The sequence below is a fragment of the Giraffa tippelskirchi genome, chromosome 12 (genome assembly GCF_054371585.1).
Source record: "Giraffa tippelskirchi isolate mGirTip1 chromosome 12, T2T-mGirTip1v1.2.pri, whole genome shotgun sequence".
Lineage (NCBI taxonomy): Eukaryota > Metazoa > Chordata > Mammalia > Artiodactyla > Giraffidae > Giraffa > Giraffa tippelskirchi.
The window spans coordinates 148191637-148213866 of NC_137286.1; the positions used below are offsets into that span (position 1 = coordinate 148191637).

General features: G+C 57.6%; 1 protein-coding gene across 17 annotated transcripts; it reads right to left on the reverse strand.

The window, feature by feature from the left end:
• Positions 1 to 1172: 1172 nt before the first annotated feature.
• CARS2 (cysteinyl-tRNA synthetase 2, mitochondrial) lies at positions 1173 to 20864 on the reverse strand. Of its 17 annotated transcripts, none has more exons than XM_081551911.1 (17): positions 20651 to 20864; positions 20239 to 20289; positions 18106 to 18345; positions 16546 to 16663; positions 10028 to 10099; positions 9832 to 9937; positions 9109 to 9192; positions 8086 to 8215; positions 7525 to 7658; positions 4752 to 4819; positions 4313 to 4438; positions 4107 to 4173; positions 3578 to 3716; positions 2771 to 2894; positions 2253 to 2351; positions 1476 to 1682; positions 1173 to 1310 (listed from the first exon to the last, which is right to left on the reverse strand). In XM_081551911.1, exons 4-17 carry the CDS (start codon positions 16597 to 16599, stop codon positions 1188 to 1190), a joined length of 1533 nt encoding a protein of 510 aa, XP_081408037.1. In that variant the 5' UTR covers positions 16600 to 16663; positions 18106 to 18345; positions 20239 to 20289; positions 20651 to 20864; the 3' UTR covers positions 1173 to 1187. The 17 variants fall into 17 exon arrangements, with proteins under 17 accessions (XP_081408037.1, XP_081408040.1, XP_081408028.1 ...); XM_081551914.1 differs by having other exon boundaries at positions 1173 to 1315; XM_081551902.1 differs by lacking the exon at positions 18106 to 18345.
• Positions 20865 to 22230: the final 1366 nt, after the last annotated feature.

Consider the following 22230-nt stretch of genomic DNA (forward strand, 5'->3'; position numbering starts at 1 on the left):
CTGGAGAGAGTTGTGTATTTTTTTCACAAACAGCCAGAATTCACCTTCACTTTGGTCCTCAGCAAGGACGTTCTCAGACACGAGGGGGATGAATACACAGATGCCCAACCAGCTGACGGTATGGTTCACGGGTGCCTGTCATACTGTTAAAGTGAAGTGATCAGCCCGGCACATAGCAGCTTCTCTCCGTGGAAGACGTAAGGCAGCAGTCACAGGAACCGCTGCATCTCTGAACCCCTCTGCTTGACGGGGCAGCTGGGCAATGCTCCTCTGCAAACCCGGGCGTTCACCAGCTCCAGCCAGGACACCCCCCCTGGAGAGTGGCAGCCAGGGCAGCTCGGGCTCGGCCGTTGGCCAGTCCCCCCCACCCCAGGACTGAGCGCTTGTCAGTCTCCATCAGGGGCCGGCCGCCTGCCCTCGGGGGGTTTCACTGCTCTTCAGGGTCCCTCGCCACAGGCCAGCTTGTGAACAGGCCCCTCCTGTGTAGAATGAGGGCCCCTGCCTGTTGGGGGCAGCAAGGTCGGTGATGAAGTTAACGTGGCTGCCAGGTGCTCCCCTGCTGCCCGGGGAGGAGCCGTGGACCAGTTCTGGACGGTATGGGAGCCTGGCTGAGGGCTGGAGGGGCAGGAGGCACCCCCCACCCCGTTTCCTGCCGGCTGCCTGCACAGCTGGGGATCCCCGCCACGACAGCACGGAGACAGGGCGAGGCCGCCGGCCAGCTCAGTTCCTGCTCACCCTGCGGGCTCCCACCGCACCACCCAGACGTCCTCACACAGCCCTGGCCCCGGGGCATCTGCTCGGGCTGGTACCCCAAGAGCCCAGGGTTGAGGGAGTGAGGTGCGTCGGAGCTGGATGCCTGCTGGGGTTTCGTCTGCTGCGTTTTCCTTGGGAAACGCGTTACTGTTACCAGACACAGCACATGTAAATGCAGGCCAGCACTGCCTGTCCACAGGGTCCAAGTGACCCTGGACAGGGGTCCCACCCGCCCACCCTCCCCAGGATGTCTCCCAGGAGCCCGTGTGGGGCTTCCGTCCTGACTCCGGGCTGAGATCTCACTGAACTGCGTCTGTGCCATCGGTGCTGAAAGAAAACTCACTCTTCAGCACCTCTACTCACTCCGAGGGGTGGCGTCGGCTTGGTTTATTTTAAGGGAAAACAGCCACAACAGCAACTTTTACACGAAGGCTTTACTGTGACTTAAAGGGCGCAGAACCGTGTGGAGACCACAGCCTCGCCTCCCCCGTCCTCAGCCCCTGGGTGCGGGGTCTTCGGTCCTTGAGTCTAGCAGCTCCCACGTGGACGAGCCGCTCCTGTCCTGGGGAGGCAGGCGGTCCCAGGTGGGTGGACGGGCAGGTGTTGGGGCTCAGGGGCGACAGGTGGCCCACCCGCGGGGCAGGCCCGAGCTGGGGTCGGGTGTGCTCCCGGGAGAGACCCAGTGTCTATGATGCCGGCTGAGCCCCGGCCCCGGCGCTCACCTTGATGCTGATGCCGTGGACGGCCAGGTCCCTGCGCAGCGCATCACAGGCCTCCAGCAGGGGCTGCCGCTCCAGGAGCTGCTGCCGCCGCGCCTCCCCATCGACCTCCCCGGAGGCCAGAGCAAACTGCCGGACCTTCAGCCGGAAGCGGACCAGCTCCTCCACCAGGCTATGCAGGGCGGCCGGGCTGCCTGCCCCTGGAACACACTGAGGGGGGTGTGAGCAGGGTGAGCGGGGGCGAGCAGGCATGAGCAGTGTGAGTGGGGGTGAGCAGTGGGACCACCCCCACCAGCGGTTCCAGAGTTCGGGCCCCGCCCCGATCGGCCGCAGTGTGGGCTCTGGGAGGTGCCGACGCCAAGGAGTCAGGAGGCAAAGGCAGAAGAAGGCTCAGATGGGGGACCAGAGGCCGGGACTGGACGCCCCTCGGGACGGGGCTGGGCCTCTGCCGTCCCGGGGAACCCTGACGGGCGTGGCCGCAGTGCTCACCACGGCCCGCCGTGTCCACCGGGGGTTCCCTACAGGACACAAGGGGCCCGGAGCACACTGCGGCCGTGGCGGATGCTGGTCTGCTCAGAGCCGTGTCCCTGCAGCTAACGCGTGCTAGCTCTGTGTGCACACGCGCCTTTTAGGACTGTGACACGTCTTACACATGTAAGAAGTTTAGCCTTATAATTACGCATTAAAATCAGCATTTACGAAGGGAGGAAGCGTCTGTTACATGCTGGCACGTAGATGAAAGCCCTGAAACCAAGGACTGAAAAGGGATGGCAAGCATACCTGTTGCTTGGCCAGAGAAATGCCCACCGTCTCAAAGAACTGCTCCACAGAGGCCACGATGGCTCCCAGCACGGCGGGGCTCCGGGGACCACCAGGTTCCTGTGACGGTCACCCGGGGGGGGGGGGCGCTCAGAGGTCAGAGCGCAGCCCCCGGCAGGTCAGCCCGGGTGGGCGGGGGACGCAGCCCCGAGGGAGGCCGGGCGAGCGCTCTGCGCACCTGTGCCGGCAGGTAGCCCCCAGGGTATCATGGGGTCACGAGCCTCCCGCGGAGCCTGGCCCAGGGCAGGCAGGCCGGGGGCCAGCTGGGGCCCGACTGCAGCCTCCTCCCCCATCTCACATCGTTGTGACCCACTCAGAACCCCCGCGGAGCCCAGGAGGCGACGGCATGTCCTGGGCTCCTGTCCACACGCCAGGCCCCACTGTGCCCCCTTCAGGAGATGGCTGCTCTTGGGAGCCCTGGGGGCCCCTGCCAGGAGTGGGGCCACACTGGGGGCTGGCGAGCATGTCCTGGGAGTTACCTCGGCGGCCGCCTTCAGCTGCCTGTTCCCGTGGTGGACGAGGTCCATGACAGCATCCACTGCCCGCACCGTGTTGAAGTCATCCGCCAAGGCCGCCCGCACGGCCACCTTGGTGCAGCCCAGCCTGGGGAGGAGAGCGCAGGCTGTGGTCTGTCCCCCCACCATGTCCCCACCACAGCCACAGGTCCCCTGCAGGCCCCTCATTCTCATCCTGCACGCATGCCCAGCCATCACCAGCCCCTCCGGGGCTGCCTCCTCCCTGCCATCCCTCGCCCCAGACCCCCGCCTCCCAGGCACAGGGCAGGCCTGGCAGAGCCCTGAGCGACCCTGACGGAGACACAGACCTCTGCTCTGCGTGCTCCTGCACCCAGAGCTGTGTTACCCAGCAAAGCCGGGCCTCTGCAGATGGACACATGGACTCCTCGCCTCGCCCGCACCCCGGCCCGGGGGGACCCGTGGCCGATGGCTCCCGACCTTGCAGGGCCTGGCACTCGGCTCCGTGCTGCGCTCTGCCACGGGCACCAGCAGGCCGCTCTCCCGTCTCCTCCTGATGCCCTTCCCGCCCAGCCCCGGAGGAGTCCAAGCTCGCCACTCTCCGGGGATCCCCGGGGGGCGATGCTCAGCCTCTGGTGCCCCGAGGGCCCCCTTTTGGTTTCTCACCTCCGGCATCTCCCCAACTTCTCACCGTCACACAGGCCCCCCTCCCCATTTCCTGGACGTGATACAATGACCTCTGCCCCGAGGCCAGCCCAGCTCCCCACCTGCCCCCACACGGCTCACACCTCGGGGCCCTTGCTGTGCACGCACCTCTCCCACAGCACGTCCTCCTGGATGGGGCCACCAGCCAGCTGCCCCCTCATGTAGGCCCGCGCGTCCTCCACGAAGGCAGCCGTGGCCTGGAGCAGGCGCTTGGCCTCCAGCAGGGCGCCCTCGCTGTAGTCGACGGCTGCGGGGCAGGGGTCGGTCACAGGTCCAGCCTCGTCCGCGGGGCCGCCCCCTCTGACCCTGGACACTGGAGGGCGGCTGGGGGCGGCTTGGCTGAGGCTGCTGGTCAGGCCCTGTGTCTACTTAGCTCCACTCAGCTCAGGAGGTGACAGGGGCTGCGGAAAGACCCCCAGGCCCCGCGAGGCGGAGCGGGGCTCAGGCCTGAGGGCAGACCCGTGGCCGCCGGGCTGAGCGCTGGGGCTGCTTCCCGAGCATCTGTCCCCAGGCTTCCCAGCCTCAGGGCGAGGGCAGCACGCCAACAGAGGGGCGTCCCCCCGGGGCTCAGGGTTCCCAGGAGCCGTCAGGGACTCGGGCCACTAGTGACGGGCGCCCAGGCCCCCCGCTGACTCACCTGACCTGTAGCTGCTCCGCAGGCAGAAGAGCCGGAAGACGTCGGGGGAGGCAGAGCGGAGGAAGTCCTGGGGGGGGTGGCACATGGGTGAGACGAGCCACTGACCCTCCAGCTGGACAGACGTTCCTCTGCCCACCAACCCCGGGACAGACGCCTGGGCGGGCATGGCCTTCCCCCGCCCCGTGCCTGCATCTGGCCAGGCTCACCCCGGGGAGGGAGGGCGTAGCTGCCCGTATTTCAGTGTCCTCGGCGTCTGTCTGAATCCCGCAGACTGCACTCTGCTCAGAAACACTGGGCGCTGGGGAAGGTCCCCAGGCCTCACCAGGCCACCCCTGGATCCACACAAAGACCTGTCTGACCCCGTTATCTCCGTGTCCACGCCCGCCTCCCGACACCCCTTCCCGGAGTGTGGAAAAGGGGTCTTTCCTGGTCCCCTTAGTCCCCCACACCAGCCACCTGGCGGCCCATCCAGGGACACTGCAGTCTGCACGTGGATTAACGTGGTCCCGGGCCCTGTCCGAGTGCAACGGTGACTACAGCGACCGCAGCAGGAAGGGGAAGAGACATGGGGACCCGGGGTGGGGCCTCCTGCTCAGGGCAGCCTCCACAACGTGTCGGCAACGCGGGGGCCCCATCAGGCGCTACCTTAATGGTGACGTAGTTCTTCAGCGACTTGGACATTTTCTCTCCTCCACCCTTCACGTGCAGGTGCCCTGAAACGAGAGCACAATCACTCATTCCTCACCAGGAGGGAAGGAGCCCTTCTGGGGCTGGACGCCAACACAGGACCCCCCCGACCCGCTGGCTGGGCTCCAGGGACCCTGCCCCTCACTGCCCCTCGGGGGCGCCGACACAAGCCCCCCAGCCCGCTGGCCAGGAAGGGGGCCGTGGCCACCGGCCGGGCATCGCACCGCGGGGACCGCCCTCCCCCTCCTGTGACTCACAAACATGGGGGATCCGACTCAGCCCCCGGGGAGGACGCCCTCTGCTTCCACGGAGCGCAGGTCTGGGCAGCCCTGAGCGCTTTCCCGCGGAAGCTGTTTCACCGACGTGTCCCTACCCTGGCACCATCTCACTCCCACGTGTGTGAAAGATGGGGAACCCAAACCCCTTGGGACGCCCCCATCCGAGCCAGGACCTCCTCCAGGACCACCTGGGTACCAGGCTCACTTCCCAGGAAACTACTTTCCTGGCAGAAGGTTCGTCCACCTTTCCTGACATGACTTCACCCAAGGGTGCCCAAGGCCAACTTTCCTGAGAACTGGTTACAGTGCAGCTTCCAGAAAAACATGTAACCCTGAATGTGTAAGCCTAGTAGCGTGCCGCTTTGCCAAGCGCAACGCAAGTTTTACAAAACCGACATCTGGAGAACAAGACTCATCGGACTGCTGAGCTCCACCTCCACCTCCCCGTGTGCGCGAAGTCGCTCAGTCGTGTCCGACTCTTCGCGACCCAAGGGCTGCTGCAGCCCGCCAGGCTCCTCTGTCCCTGGGATCCTCCAGGCACCTGCTCTGGGGGATCTAACGGCCCAGGGATTGACCCACGTCTCTTACATCTCCTGCACTGGCAGGCAGGTTCCTTAGCAGTGGCACCACCTGGGAAGCCCAGGAGATACATCACTTCTCCGGGTGTCGGGACCACTCTTCCTCCAGGACGGGGTGAAAGGGGAGCAGAGAAGGATCCAACGTGCTAACAGACTGTGCGTCTTAACAGGACAGAGTGAACCCTCCTGCACGCCGGCATCTAAACAACGGGACCCACGGCGTGTGGACACGGACCTCCGTGAGCGCCGGCACTGCTGACGGTGCCGTCTGAGCCCAGACCCATGGTCACCCAGGGGCGCCGGTGCTGACGGCAGGCCCTGCGTCCTCACGACCAACACCAGCGGTTAACACGGGGTCACCCGATCCGGGGCCAGGACAGGAGCACTGTGATGGGAGTCACTGGGCCCCATGACTCCTCCCCACACGGGCCGCGGCACTGCTCTCCCGAGTCCCCCACCCCGGGGAGGCGGTTCCACGCGGTTTCTGAAGAGAGCTGTGGGCCCCTGGCTGGAAACATGCCAGGTGCTGGGGTCCCTGCCGAGCTGGGGGCCCACCTCCCCGCCCGGGAGCCCCGGAGAACGGCTCATCGGGCTCTGGGCTGGCAGGAGGGAGCGATTCCGGCCCCTGTCGAGCTCCGAGCAGCCCACAAAGTGGATGCCAGACCTTAGCTCCTGCGCCGGGAACCGCTCAGCCGACCCCGGGGCAGCACTGAGGCTGGGGTCACGCGGACTGTGAGGGGGTCCAAGCAGGGCAGACGCTGGAGCTGGGGCGGCTCTGCAGGGGCGGGTGTGAACTTGGAGTGACGGAGACGCGGCAGTGAGCGCACTGGGAGGGCAGCCCCGCGGGTCCTGGTCACCACGGGGACCCCGCTGCAGACGGGAAGCGGCTACTGCACGTGCTGAAACGGAGCTGCCGCGTTTAGGACCAGCTTGCGGGGAAAACCCGGTTCCCTCCACCCAGGGACTCGCAGAGACGGGGCCTGCGTCTCCCGACCTGACCCGCACAAAGCCCTGTATCCTCTGCCCTCACACAGCTCCAAGGCCCGTCCCAGAGCGGCGGGGATGCCAGCGCTCGGTGGCCCTGCGACCTCTGTCAGAACACGGACACGTTAACACCCCCTCGCTTCACGGGGACTCCAGAACCGCCCGGCTCGGGACGCCGCTGTTTCACAGCTCGGTGTGCGCTTCTGAGCGCGGACGGCTGGTGTTAACCGCGCGGTGCTCTCAGAGGCTGACCGACACTCGTGGAGACGCTGTCACAGCTCAAGGCCGGCGCAGTCGTAATCACTCGGGCAGCACGCTGAGACCCCTCGTCACAGCTTCACTGAAAGGAACATCTATGGAACAGCACTGCCTGCTCTCCGAATTCTCGTCAGCTCACACGTCAGTTCCAAAAGGCATACTCGGCATTCCAGTCCAAGGAAGTTCATGTCCAGCCGACTGCCAGTCAGAGACGATTGAAGGGACGGCGTTTCTTGTCCTACCAGGTGATCTGTTGTTGGTCAGTCGCTCAGTCGTGTCCGACTCTGTGACCCCACGAACCGCAGCACACCAGGCCGCCCTGTCCATCACCAACTCCCAGAGTCCACCCAAACCCATGTCCATTGAGTCAGTGATGCCATCCAACCATCTCATCCTCTGTTGTCCCCTTCTCCTCCTGCCCTCAATCTTTCCCAGCATCAGGGGCTTTTCCAATGAGTCGGCTCTTCGCATCAGGTGGGCAAAGTGTTGGAGCTGCAGCTTCAGTCCTTCCCGGGAGTGTCCAGGGCCGCCTTCCCTTAGGAGGGACTGGACTGACGTAGGTGCTCCCAGTGGAGCTCTCTCGCAGAGCCGATGGGCAGAAATGGGGCAGACTGACGGGAAGCTGTCACTCACCGGAATGCAGGAAGTAGTTCCCCCACTGCGGGCAACGGTGGAAGGCCTCGCACTGGGCGATCTCGTTCTCGTGATGCGGGAACGCCAGGTCCACGCCGCCTGAGTGGATGTCCAGCCGACTTCCGAACACCAGACTGCAAGGCATGGGGCAGGGCAGGGGGTTACCGGGTCCGGCCACACGGGCTCCACGCCCTTCCTGTGGTCACGCCTGCCAGCCCCCTGCACCCACTGAGCGGAGCCGGGTTCTAAATGTATGATAATTGGGCTGACACACACAGAAACTGAAATTCTGTTTTCACGTCATAAAAACCCCTAGTTCACGCTTTTTCTCCTTGTGCAGACTTCACTTTCTTTGCTCTGGATCTAGGACGTGGTTTTAAAACCCATGGCTGATTCATGTCAATGTATGGCAAAAACTATTACAATATTGTAAAGTAATTAGCCCCCAACTAAAATAAATAAATTTATTAAAAAAAAAAAAAAAAAACGTCAAAGCGTCTGCACCCTCTGCTGACCGAGCTGGGCACCGCCCAGCACCTGGATCGGCACGGGGAGGCCTACCTGGCGATCGTAGAACACTCGATGTGCCAGCCCGGCCTCCCAGCGCCCCACGGGGAGGCCCAGGACGGCTCCTGGGGCCTGGCCGCCTTCCACAGCACGAAGTCGCGGGTGCACCGCTTGTCGGAGTCAGCTGCCAGCGACAAGTGGTCCGTCAGTGGCGGGAACCCAGAACCACGTCACAGCGGCCATGGAGCAGGCAGGACGCACGCCCGAGTCTGCTCCTCGGAGAAGCAACCTCACGTCTCTCCTTCATGTCTTTTCTCTTGCCCACGGGCAGGCCGTGGCCAAGAAAATGTTTTTTTTTTTAAATCTCATTTTTTTCAAAAAGGTGTTGCTGATGCTAGCATGTGTACTGGACGTTCCCTCCCTGCTTCCCTAAGGCCGGGCCGCGCCTGACCAGCGGGAGGAACACTGGGACAAGGACCGCTCAGGAGTCAACACACAGCAAGGGACAGACTGACAGACGGGCCGCAGGGCAGGGGGTGACGCCTAAAAACACACACGGGCCCTGTCGGGGTTCCGCTCATGTGTGTTTGGTTCTGTTACATAGTATCCTTTCACAAGTGTTTTTAATATAGTTCTATATACTTACTATTTCTTCTCCATAAAAATGACTTTGACCTAACAGAACACAGGAACAGAGAGGGTACGGGAACAGACTCAAACGCAGCGGGAAGGTGATAGATGGGGGAACACGTATGGGAACCTGCCATAGAGGGATGTTCACCCGGGCATTTACGCGTGATGGAACATGTCGGGGAGTTAATACAAGAGCGGTGGGACGGACAAGAGCGTTCAGACGGGACATACAAATGAGTGCGTGCGCAGAGGGGATGGGGAGGAACCAGAGGCTGCGGAGCCCCGAGACCTCCACGTGAGCCCTGTTCCAAAAACCCTAAATTAAACCTCAGCCGTGACCGACGTCTGGCAGTGACCATGTCTGAGGGGCAGGCGTCCTCACCGCCCCCCTCGGGAAGGGCTAGGCTTTCTCCCCGGAAGCCCTGCAGGAGGCAGGGGACCCACCTGGCTCTCCCACCGGCCCGGGCACCACACCGACCAGCTTGCCGTACCTGTCGCCTCGCGACTGCAGGTCGAAGTAGACGTTGCCTGTTTCATTAAGGGAATGGTGAAGCCCACTTCTCAGCCGTCAGCACCCACGTCTACCACGCGTCACAGCTAGCGCTGTTAGAACTTAAACACAGGACGCGGCCTCTGGCCCCAGCCGGCCCTCCCTGTACGTCTAAACCACGACCGACGACCACGTGCTAGGGAAGCACGCGTTCGGATGCGCACAGCCATCCAGCGGTGGAGGTGAAAACACAAAGGGAAGATTGCTGGGTTCACCGACGGCCTGCATTCAGCTCTGGCCTGCGTGTTACACGCCCACCGAGACTTAGCCCGTCTTAGTCCAGACCATCCTGCCGCTCAGACCGCAGGCAGCTCCTCGCACACGCATCCCCGTGGGGCCCCTTCCCTGAGCTACAAGCACGCTCCCGTGGGCCCTGCGGAGCCAGGGTGACCCCTGCCCCTCCGACCCACAAGGCAGCGGTGGGGAAGGAGCCGTGTTCAGGAGGGGTGCGGCCACGGCCACTGGACCGCGCTCCCGGATGGCCGGTGCACATGTGGTCGGTGCGGGGCCGCGGTCGGCTGAGACTTCTCACCCGCACCTTCCTAGCTCTGACCTGGCCCTAACCCTCATCCGCACCGCCCTTCTCGGGGGCCGTGGCCTGGAGGACGGAGGCTCACCTTTCGCTGTGCAGTAAGCGTGCCCGTTGGCGATGATTCTCTCGATGAAGGCGATGATCTGAGGCACGTGCTCGGTCACCCGTAGGTAGGCGGTGGGGGGGAGGACCTGCAGGAAGGCAGAGACGTGTGGTCTCCCGGTCCCGCACGGATGGAGGCCCCCCGGCTCCATTGCTCCGGCTTCTCTCCAGCCACCTACCTTCAGGGCCGCCATGTCCTGTTTGAAGTCTTCTTCGTAAAGACTGGCCAGAGATGCGGGCGACACGTTCATCTGCAAGAGAACGAGGCGGGCCTCTGTCTGGACGGGTCACGATAGGGCACGGCCGCCCCCACGAGCCCCACAGCATGGCCTCCACACGGCCCTGCTCACAGAGGGCCGTGGGCCTGCTTTCTGGTTACACTGAAAACAGAATAAACAATGCCATGCTCTCCATTAACTCAAAACCCCCAAAAACAACAATCGTCCTGGAAACTGCAGCCTGGGGATGTTTACTGAAGAGATTAATCTGGTGAACAAAGTGTCTTCTTCACGGAGGCCATGGGCAAGACAACACATGTCTCTCTTAGCTGTCTTTGCAACATGGAGACAGTCCCACCGAATCCCCCTGGACCCTCCTAGGCCCCGGCGTCCCGTGGACACGGTAAGACGCTCCAGGGACAGAAGACAGCAGGTGGGGTCGCCAGGCCCGCCGGCTCCTCCCGAGCAGCACGTGGCGGCGGAGCGGGCCTCCGCGAGCAGCAGTCAGCTGGCATCCACCAGGGGCAAACGCCAAGCAAACCACAGACTTGAAAACCCAGCGCCACTGTGCCGCTTTGGAAGTCTCCAACAGTACGCGATTCTGGACCCAAAGAGCAGCAGGTAACCTGCTGAGTTCGCCTGGTTTTCCCTTTCTGAGCAGTAATTCTCTCCTGGGGCAGAAGGGAAGTGTGCCCCCGCCCGGCCCCTCCTGGAAAGCAAACACCTTCACCAGTTAGGGTTGTCTAGGCCTCCTCCGGAAACCCCGCACACGGCCTGCATCTGGCGTCCTCGGCTAGAGCCACGTGGTGTGCAGGCCCACACACACACACAGGGGCACCGCCCTGAAACACAGACTCACGTGTGACACACAGGTGCGCTCACGCGCACACACACACACACACAGGGGCACCGCCCTGAGCCACAGACTCACGTGTGACACACGGGTGCGCTCACGCACACACACACACACACACACACACAGGGGCACCGCCCTGAGCCACAGACTCACGTGTGACACACGGGTGCGCTCACGCACACACACACACACACACACACAGGGGCACCGCCCTGAGCCACAGACTCACGTGTGACACAGGGGTGCGCTCACGCACACACACGGGGGGCAGACCGCGTGTGACGCCCTGCTTGAGGACACACGTGCACATACTTGGTGGCCGCTGCCAGCGCCTCCAGACGGACCTGAAACTGAGCACCTCGCTCCAGCGCTGCTGACGACCGGCTAGACCGCGCCACGGTGCTGAATACAAACGGCGCCTTCTCACCGCACCTGTAACCTCAGCCTCTCCTGTTCTGAGGCAGCGTGGACATCTCCAGTGTTAGGGACCATCTGCATCAAACCATCTGAAGTTCACCACGGCTCTACTGAGCTGAAGGTCCTTAAAGTCTTGTCTTATCGATACGTAGGAGGTATTTTCAAAGAAAAGAAATAGAGTTTTTATCCTCCATATGAATTTCAACTGTTTCCAAACGTCTTTCAACATTATGGTTATTTTATGGCACGCAGAAAATTTCTTTTGTTTAGCAATCTTTTACATTTCTCAACCTTTTCTGGGTTTGGAAACAAACTTAGCAAAGCCTTCAGAACAGGAGGCTGTAAACAGTGCCCTGAGGTTTACTCTAGTGATTCGTGTCCATGTCTTCTATGTGAAATCTCTGATCAGCTTCAAATCTGGTTATGAGGCATATAACCAACTTTGGTTTATTTTTTCCCCCAGAGGGTCACCCGATTGTTGACTTTTTACTGAGTAATCCGTCTGTTCCCCGTTGATATGAAATGCCGTCTTTATCAAAAACAAATTTCCATAATTTACTGTGTCTGTCTCTGGACATTCCCGTGTGTTCCATCGCCTGTCTCTTGGTGTGACTGTGAATCGGTGTTTAATCTCCACGGCCTCCAGACACAGAAAGCAGGCAGGGGAGTGGAGGGGCGGAGGGGGAGGGCAGAGGGGGCGTGGGGGTCGGGGGGACGGTCAGCATCGCCACAGGGAGCCGCAGGAGTCCAGGGCGTGTCAGGCTGGACCTTGTGTGCACGACGCACAACTTCCCCCGGGTCTGTTCTGCCTCTACAGAGCTGTGCACCAGGGGAAAGAGTAAAGAAAACAAACAACTTTCTGCAGCTCCTTGACCGGCAGTGCTCGGCAGGGCGCCGCCTCCTCTGGCCTCTCCTTTTACGGCCTTGTTCTCCTCTTCCCGGCCTTCTGCTCGCCCCTGGGCACTCCAGACTCAGGCGGTCCAGCTCTGATGACAGGACACGCAGGGTCCTTTGCACACGCGTCAGGGCCCCTCTGCTCACACGTGGCTCCTCCCGCCCCCTCGGCAGGACCCTGGGGACAGTCACAGGTGACAGTGGGCTGGAAGTGGACACAAACTGCTGCTGGCGTGGGGGACAGGGAACCAGATCCCCAAACTGAAACAACTGGAAAACGAACTTCCAGGCCCCTGGTCTCCCCCCCAAGAGGGGCTCACACTGCTCTCTCCACAGGACAACCCGCAAGAGGCGCTGCTGACACTACACGGGCCCGGGGCCCTGTGATTCCAGATCCGCCCAGATGCAGAAGACTTTTGAGAGTCCCTCAAACTGTAAGGAGATCCAACCAGTCCATCCTAAAGGAAATCAACCCTGAATATTCACTGGAAGGACTGGTGCTAAAGTTCCAATACTCTGGCCACCTGATGGGAAGAGCCGACTCACTGGAAAAGACCCTGATGCTGGGCAAGATTGAGGGCAGGAGGAGAAGGGGATGACAGAGGGTGAGATGGTTGGATGGCATCACTGACTCAATGGGCATGAGTTTGAGCAAACTCCAGGAGATAGTGAAGGACAGGGAGGCCTGGTGCGCTGCAGTCTATGGGGTCACAAAGAGTCGGATATGACTGAGCAACGGAACAACAATGTTCACCTGGGCTGAGCGCCATCCCAGGCAGACGCCTGTCCAACCTTCCTCGTGGGGAGAAGAGCACGCAGGCCAGGGTTCCAAAGCACAAAGACAGTAACTCCGCTTTAATCACTGAGACACTTAGTATCATTTTTCTTAACACAAAATGTAACCCTGCGAATATCCCTTGTTTCTTTTCATTCCTCCCCCAGAAATCCTCCTGCAGCTTTTATTCCTGACAAACAATAAAACTGTGCCAAGAGTTAAAGTCAAGAAAGTGATTCAGAGAAGGGAAATATAATTTAAACTATTTTAAGAGTACATACTGAAGCAGATGGCACAAAGGATAGGGCTATCGTCAAAAAGAAGCTTGCCTCTGGTAAAAAGAACAGCCTTTTTGTTGGACACTAAGAAACAAATAGATGTTTTCATAACTATGTGCTTCAGACAAGGTTTATTATGCTGAAGGAAGATTCTATTTTGAGAACAAAAAAGGCTATGTGATGCCAGGTTAGCATCTTGCTGTGTAACAAGTATGGACGTGCTCAGTTGTCAAAAATTAAAACACTCTCTACACTTAACATTTTTAAACCAATTCTGCCAACATCTTTTCCCCCATCGGCCCCCACCAGCTGAGCTTCATGACAGGTGGACAACCCACCTCCAACTCTGAAGGTTCACAGGCGACCCCAACTCAGCCAGCACAGGGACACACCTATGCAGACTCAGGTCCCGCCGAGCGGATGACCCGGGCCCCCTCCTCCTCAACCAGCCTGGTGCCCTCTCTGCCGGGGGTTACCCCCAACCATCAACACTCGTCCACCTGCTGCGTCAGAGTCCCCCACCTCTCCCTGTACTTCCCGGCCAACGAGGCCCAGCTGCAGCCCATGTCCTGCTCAGCAGCGCAGGGCCGACCTCCCCACTGGGGCCTGGGGTCCTGCTCAGCCCCTCCCGGACCCTGGCAGCCTCCAGAGGGACTGGCAGGCCTGCCCCTTGCCCCCATCTGTCCTGACTGTGGACGAGAGGCCACTGCTTCCTGCCTCGGATTCGCTCAAAGGCTCCTCTGGACCCCAGAGCCGCCGCCCCAGTGAGTGTCCGAGCGCAAACTCAGCGCCGGCAGCCCTGGGCGGCCCCAGGAAGACAGCGCAGGGCCCTGGGCGGGTGGGGGAGGTGGGCCCACTCCAGCAGCCGGGGCAGCCTGCTCGCTCGCTTCCCGCCGCCACCTCCCACGTCCCCTCAGCTCCCCACTCAGGGCGCCCACGGCCACGCCAGTATCGCGGGACCTCGCGCTGGGCTCACGTGGTGGCCAGGGCGGACCCCTGACCCAAAGGGACAGCAGGCACAGATCGGGGATCTGGAGACCAGACAGAACAACGCGGAGGAGGGTCAGCGCCGGGGAGACCAGGGGGACCGCTGGGGACCCTCTGACACACTCCCCGGGACGCTGCTGTCCGGTTATTAAAAAGGCACGTCAGTAGGAAACAGGAAGACGGGCTTCCTAGAAAATAAATCTGAGAGAAAATGACAGAACACGGGAGGAATGCGCAAGTCCAAAAATCAGCACGGTGAGGTCAGATACGTCCCTGTGGCGGAATGCTGCCTTTTAAATGTGGACGAGTACTTAAGAACACGAAAAAAACACTCAAAATACAGTAAGTGGGAAAAGCAGGTTACAAAACAATGTAAAGAATAAACTGGTTTCCCAGAAAAACCCTATATATGTATTCAGACATTTTTAAAGTTACAGGACGTAAAGCACTCAACATAACTTTTTCTGTAAATTAGATAATTTAACAAATTTTTATATATCTTTAGAGATAAGTGTTATATATGTGCGTGCATGCTAAAGTCGCTTCAGTTGTGTCAGACTCTTTAAAACCCTATGGACTGCAGCCCACCAGGTTCCTCTGTCCATGGGATTCTCCAGGCAAGAATACTGGAGCAGGTTGCCATGCCCTCCTCCAGAGGATCTTCGGGGATTGAACTGGCATCTCTTATGTCTCCGGCATTGGCAGGCAAGTTCTTTACCACTAGTGCCATCTGGGAAGCCCCAACTGTTACATATCAGTTCAGTTCAGTCGCTCAGTCGTGTCCGACTCTTTGCGACCCCATGAATTGCAGCACGCCAGGCCTCTCTGTCCATCACCAACTCCCGGAGTCTACCCAAACCCATGTCCATCGAGTCGGTGATGCCATCCAACCATCTCATCCTCTGTCGTCCCCTTCTCCTCCCGCCCCCAATCCTACCCAGCATTAGGGTCTTTTCCAATGAGTCAACCCTTCGCATGAGGTGCCCAAAGTATTGGAGTTTCAGCTTCAACATCAGACCTTCCAACGAACACCCAGGATTGATCTCTTTTAGGATGGATTGATTGGATCTCCTTGCAGTCCAAGGGACTCTCAAGAGTCTTCTCCAACACCACAGTTCAAAAGCATCAATTCTGCGGGGCTCAGCTTTCTTCACCGTCCAACTCTCACATCCATACATGACCACTGGAAAAACCATAGCCTTGACTAGACGGACCCTTGTTGGCAAAGTAATGTCTCTGCTTTTAAATATGCTATCTAGGTTGGCCATAACCTTCCTTCCAAGGAGTAAGCGTCTTTTAATTTCATGGCTGCAATCACCATCAGCAGTGATTTTGGAGCCCTAAAAAATAAAGTCTGACACTGTTTCCACTGTTTCCCCATTTATTTCCCATGAAGTGACGGGACCAGATGCCATGATCTTTGTTTTCTGAACGTTGAGCTTTAAGCCAACTTTTTCACTCTCCTCTTTCACCTTCATCAAGAGGCTCTTTAGTTCTTCTTCACTTTCTGCCATAAAGGAGGTGTCATCCACATATCTGAGGTTATTGATATTTCTCCCAGCAATCTTGATTCCAGCTTGTGTTACATATAGTCTCATATAAATTGTGTCTCATATAAATTGTTATACAGGGTTGCTAATTATAAAACACAGAGGAGGTGAACCTTTGAAAGTAGACTTTTAAAAGTATAACTATAGGGAATTCCTTGGTCACCAGCGGACAAGATCCTATGCTCACAGCTGAGGGCACAGGCTCAATCCCTGGTCGGAGATCTAAAATCCCACAAGCCGTGTGGTGTGGCAAAAAAAATAAATGAAATAAAAAATTCTTAAGTAAAAAAAATAAAAATGTAACAAAATACTTTATTTAATCCCTATGCCAGAAATTCCCCCAAAAAAGTCCTCTAAATGCCACATGAGATATAAGAGGAGTGTCTTGTTTGTATAACAAGTGAGAAAATTAAGCCTCATGGGAGCGAAGTTCCCAAGCTGGCCTCTGAGTTCCCCTGTAACAGGGAGGGAGGTATGTCCCGCTGGCTGATGGGGCAGGGAAGGCCTGGACTCAGCCCAGGGGGTGTCCTCAGAACGAGAGGATTTGCTAAGGGCCAAGTCAACCAAATTTCTCTCAGCAGGGTGAGGAGACCTCTCTGAACAGCCTCACGGGGTCACGTGTGGACAGCAGGCGTGAAAAGTCTGGTGAGGGGCCAACAACTGTCAGGTGGAGGTCAGCCCACTCACGGGTCAAAGCGCCGCTCCACGTGACCCCTGCTCACCTCGTGGGCGCGTCTGATGATCTTATCATCCACATCCGTGATTCCCATCACCATGACGACGTTGCACCCGAACACCCTGGTGAGGATCCTCCGAATTATATCAAATCTGACGTAGGAGCTGAAAGGAAAGACATTACGGCATCTTTAATCCTGAAAGTCACTACTGCGACCTTCAAAAACAGTGTGCTACCTTTACCATGAGGCCGCACGACTGTGTGATCAAGGACGTTCAAGGGCAGCTGGAAACGGAAAAGCCTTTCACTGGCCCTCTTGGGTCCGCATGAGAAAACTAAGGCGCTGCCTCAATTTCAGGACCCAACACGAGCACTTTTGACTTTACAGCTGTTGTTTGAGTGAGTTTACAGCTGCTCCACTGTATAAAGATTCACTCGTGATGCAAAGTCAGGAAGTGGTCAACATACTGGGTGCTTTTACCACCCATGTTCATGTTCTAGAATAACTAACATTTCACCGTGACAAGAGACAGAAGCAAATAGTAAGTCAAGACAGGGATGATCCCTTCAAAGTTGGAAAGGTCACTCCCAGGAAGTGTGCACACGGTTGTGGAAAATGGAAACTCCAGCTTACGGGCAGACTGCATGGGGGTAACTCAGACTTGAGAAAGAAAGGGTTTAAAATCCAGCTGAGTTCAGTCATTCAGTCGTGCCCGACTCTTTGCGACCCCATGGAGTGCAGCTCGCCAGGCTTCCCTGTCCATCACCAACTCTCAGAGCTTGCTCAAACTCATGTCCATTGAGTCGGTGATGCCATCCAACCATCTCATCCTCTGTTGTCCCCTTCTCCTCCTGACCTCAATCTTTCCCAGCATCAGGGTCTTTTCCAGTGAGTAAATTCTTCGCATCAGGTGGCCAAAGTATTGGAGTTTCAGCATCAGTCCCTCCAGTGAATATTCAGGACTAATCTTGGATTAAAATCCAAGATCTACTTAAAATCTCAAGAAACTAGATTCCCCATAAGAGCAACCATAACTCTCGGGTCAGCCAATCTCATGCTCATCTCTGTTATACACGTGGCCTCTCTAAATTTGCGTTCATAAGATCATTTTCCCTTGAAAACAAAGCTCCTCCTCGTTGTATCCCTTGTACTCCCCACACCCACCCACCCACCCCAGACACAGTTGACGCCAAATCCTAGGGCCAAGCCGTCTCCGAAACTCCTTCCCAAGGAGCTAAGAGGTTAAACATCCCTTCGAAGCCTCAGACTGCCAATTCACAAACTGGACAAAAGCCTACTATCTCACAGGGTTGCTATACATAATCTCAGTGCCTGTGCAGCAGAAATTTCAGTTAATTCTGATTATAAATATCATCCCAGTGCCCCTCATTGTCAAGTCAGGAAAATGCTACAAGAAATAAGATTTAAGAGATAAAGTTAACAAGAACTTAAAACAGAGTGAAGGAAAAAGTCGAATCACACGCGTGGCTAGAAGGAGCTGGTGGTGGGTGGGGAGGTGCTGTGGGGCCTGATACCCGAGGGTGGCCGCTCCCCGGCCTCACCACCCTGCGGGCACCTTGGGAGCCCAGGGGTAGGTTCGCCCACCTGGCTGAGGCTGCTCCACACGCGGGAACCTGGACTCTGCAGGGGCCTGGGTCAGCGCCTTCCACTGGGGACCCTTCCCAGGTCACACTTGGGAGGTAACAGCACCACCAGCTGGCGTGGTGAGAGAACTGCACCGGCTGGGGTTTGCGCGAACAGTGCCCGGCACGCGAGAGCTGTCCAATGAAGCGTCTGTCTCTTTAAAGCAGCAGCAGGTGGGGAGGAAGGCGTGGAGGCAGAAACCTGGCAAGTGAGCAGGGACAGTCCCACAGAGGAGGCCGTCTTGGGCTTCCGGCTTTTGAACTCAAGAGCAGTGGACTGTGCCTGACCATCCCAGCCCCTGAGACCACAACCTCTTCTGATGTCTTACACTTCTGCCTCAAGAGGGACACCCCGACTTGATGACTCTTCCTGAGGAGGGTGCCCAGAGCAGTCACCCTGGCCAGGGAGTCAGACGGGAGGCTTCCGGGGTGTTGGGAACGCTCTCTCAGTCTGGGGGCCGTGAGCATCGGCTGGGCCGCACACTGCAGGCCTGCACGCTTTTCCGCATCGGTAAGGACAAGCACAGATTGTAACTGAACGGCCTGATGCTCCGGGGTGAAAATTAAGGGCAAGGCTGCCGTACTCCAGCTCCCTTTCAGAATTTGTTCCTCAGGCCTTTCAAAATGTATCGAAGTGTTTCCAATGGCTAAGTGAGCCTTATGCAGTCTCACAACTCATGGAGTTTCAAAGACCCAGAAGCCTTCTCTTTGAAATGAAGTTACCAAGAAGGTCACGTTCACCACTCAACAGGAGGGGCCTGACCCAGAGAGCTGGGCCCACCCCGCTCACAGGAAGCCTCACCAGTTCCCGCCACTTCCGTGATCCTTCTAGTGGGGCCGGTGCGCCCCACACTAGTTTCATTCTCCTTCAATAACAAAAATGTTTTCTTTCTCTTTTGCCTTTGTGGAGAGCTTTTCCAGGGTGGGAGAAACAGTAACCTCTATTGTTTCCAGTATTTCCCCAACATATTTAACACTTCAAAGAAGAGATCAAAATATGCTTTTTATAATGAATAGTCCTTTGGCCACCCGATGCAAAGAGCTGACTCACTGGAAAAGACCCTGATGCTGAGAAAAATGGAGCAGGGAGGAGAAGGGGGCGACAGAGGATGCGATGGGTGGATGGCATCACCGACTCGATGGACATGAGTTTGAGCAAACTCTGGGAGATGGTGAAGGACAGAGAAGCCTGGTGTGCTGCAGTCCATGGGGTCACAAAGAGTTGGACACAACTGAGCAACAACAAATTAATAGTAAGTTAGCCCAAAGTGAAGAGGGAAAAAAACGACTACTAGTCTATTTATTTTGTTATAATACAAAAAAGTTCAGATCTTGCTGGGTGATGCATAATTTCTAAAATACATACTGAATAAACATAACTTTTAATCTAGATCTGAAAGATAAATTTAAGAGATGCACAAGAGGACAACATATTAGGAAAAGCAGCAATTTGGAAAAACCTAGGAGACAGAGTATTACAAGATGGAGCGAGGGAGCATGTGGAGGTCAGACGTCTCAGGCTCCAGCTCACCTGCCACGCTTCCTAAGGTGTGCCCTCCCACGAGTTACCTATCTTGGAGAACAGGTGAGCCTTCCCACGTCAGGGACTAGGCTAAGCAGCACCTTGTGGGTTTTATTTCATTAAACTGTCAAGATTCAAAAGAAGGATATTATTATCCCTATCTGAAAGATGAAGAAACCAGGACTCAGTAATAAAGTGACTTGTCCACAGTTGGGAAGTAAATGGGGGGGGCAGAGTGCAGAAACACCTCGCCAGCTGGTTCAAGGGCCCTCTGAAAGGCCCCATCTCGCCAAACATAACAAGAAACATCTGATTGCAAAACAGGGCCTTTCCCCTTTCCCCTTAGGGACTGCGTCCTGAGTCTCCTCACCTGAAATGGGACCAAGAGTTGAGCACTGCGATGGGGACCAGGTGAAGCTGTAATATGTATGTTTCCCACAATGCCTGGAATACACTAACTACTCAAGATTCGTAAGTGGTGACTTGAGGCACAGGAAAAAAACCCTCCAAAACGCATTCTTTCCAAAATAAACAGTCCCTTAAAGTGTGAAAATTCAGCGTCAGGACACTCACCAAGCATGACCCAGGTGTGCGTGATCGTAGACAGTTGGTCCACAGCTATACCTAGGGACAGAGGTAAGACCCACCAATGTGAAACTAACTGGCAAGAAAAGACGCCACGTTCTCAGTCATAATCAGGATATAATCATGTCTTTTTGTAAAAAAAAAAAAAAAAGTAACCGCTTTGGGGGATGCATAGCCGGGGCTGTATGACCCTCGGATCACTAAATTCAGCGCCAAGTCGGTGAAACGCAGGGACTACCCCAGGGTCTTTACAGGTGCCGCCGGAGTACTTCATCACTCATTAAACGCCTGCATCTGAGGACGCAAGCCCGCGCCCCACGCAGGGCGCCAGCCTCCGGAAAGGCTGGGTGCAGCCCCTCCCGCCCCGCCGCACTCCGCTCCCCGAGTCCCGGCGGGCTACCAGGAGGCGGCGTCCGCTCGGCTCACAATCAACGGGTCCTTCCTCCGGGTGAGGCTGTTGTACACCTTGACGCCCGTGTCGTAGCCCTCGGGCTGAAGCCAGCTCTGCCCGGGCGCCCCCGACGCCGAGCAGCCCGGCTCCGCGCCCCGCGAGGCCTGGAGCAGCCTAGCGCCCGCGCAGGCTCTGCGCGTCCCCAGCATGGCCGACGAGCGAGGCCCGCCGGTCACGCCCACCCCGGGGAGGGGCGCCAGGCCACACCCACCGGAAGGCCCGGTACGCCCCGCCCACCCGGAAGAGGCCAGCGCTAGGGGCGGGGCCGCGCCTCGGAGTGGGGGAGGGGAGCGGCAGGCGTGGGTGGCGGCCCCGCCCCTGGGCGCTGGGCAGAGCTCCGCCCTTCTCGTCCGGGGCGGTGCCGGACTGAGCTGACCCGGTGCAACCCCGGGCCGGGCCCGCGCGCCGCAGGAGCCAATGCCTGGGGCGGGCAGCCGCTGACGCCTCCGCGCCTGCTCCGGGGGCACATGTGCACCCTAACACGGCTCCTGCACACATTGAGCACGTCTGCACCCCAGCTCGGCACACCCTGTCTCCGGATGAAAGAGCAAAGCTAGGACACCACCCATTCATCAAGTACGCGTAGTAGGAATGACTGCCTGGGATTCATTTTAAGGTTGTAAGTTCTGTCATCTGGTCTCTTGAGAATAAAAGCATTCTGAATTGCGGTTTCAACGAGACTCTTTAAAGGCGGATTCTCTTGAAGTTAACTTTCAAATTATCTCGACAAACGTGTCCTTATTGATTTCTTTCAAAACAGCGTCTCAAAAAAACAAAGAAATCCCCTTTGCTTTTGCAGTCCTCAAAACAGCACGCTAAGTTCCTCAGTTCTTTTGGGGGTTTGTTTTGGTCGTTCTATAGCAAGGCAAGTGCTCCAGGAGAGACAAACAAGTACCTTCCAACAGCACTTAAACTTTCCTCAAGACCTCTGGAGTCCAGCTCTGCAATTCCATGGGAACTGTGTCCAAAGGCGTGACGGCTCAAGTGTTAGAGCCTGTCATTCACAATTAGGAGACCTCCCATCGGAGCCAAGCCCCTCTCCCCCACTGAAGCCCTGCTTCAGCGTTAACCCCCTCCCCCTGCCTGCGTGCTTGCCATGTTGCTCTTTTGTGATTCTCCTTTCTACTACAGGGTGTGTGTTTCTTTCCCTGATTATTTTTGGGTTTTTTCTTTTTTCAGACTTTAAACTTATTTTGCACAGGGGTATAGCCGATTAACAATGTAACGGTAGTTTGAGGGGAACAGCGAAGGGACTCAGCCATACATGTACATGCATCCATCCTCCCCCAACCCCCCCCATCCAGGCTGTCACAACACTGAGAATTCCACGTGCTATATAATAGGTCCTTGTTGGTTATCCATTTTGAATAATAACAGTATGTTCCTTGAGTACTTCAGATTGTAAATTATTTTGAACGCTGTTGTTTAGTTCCTCAGTCCTGTCCAACTCTTTTGCGACCCCACAGACTGTAGCCCAGCAGGTTCCTCTGTCGGTGGGATTCTCCAGGCAAGAATACTGGAGTGGGTTG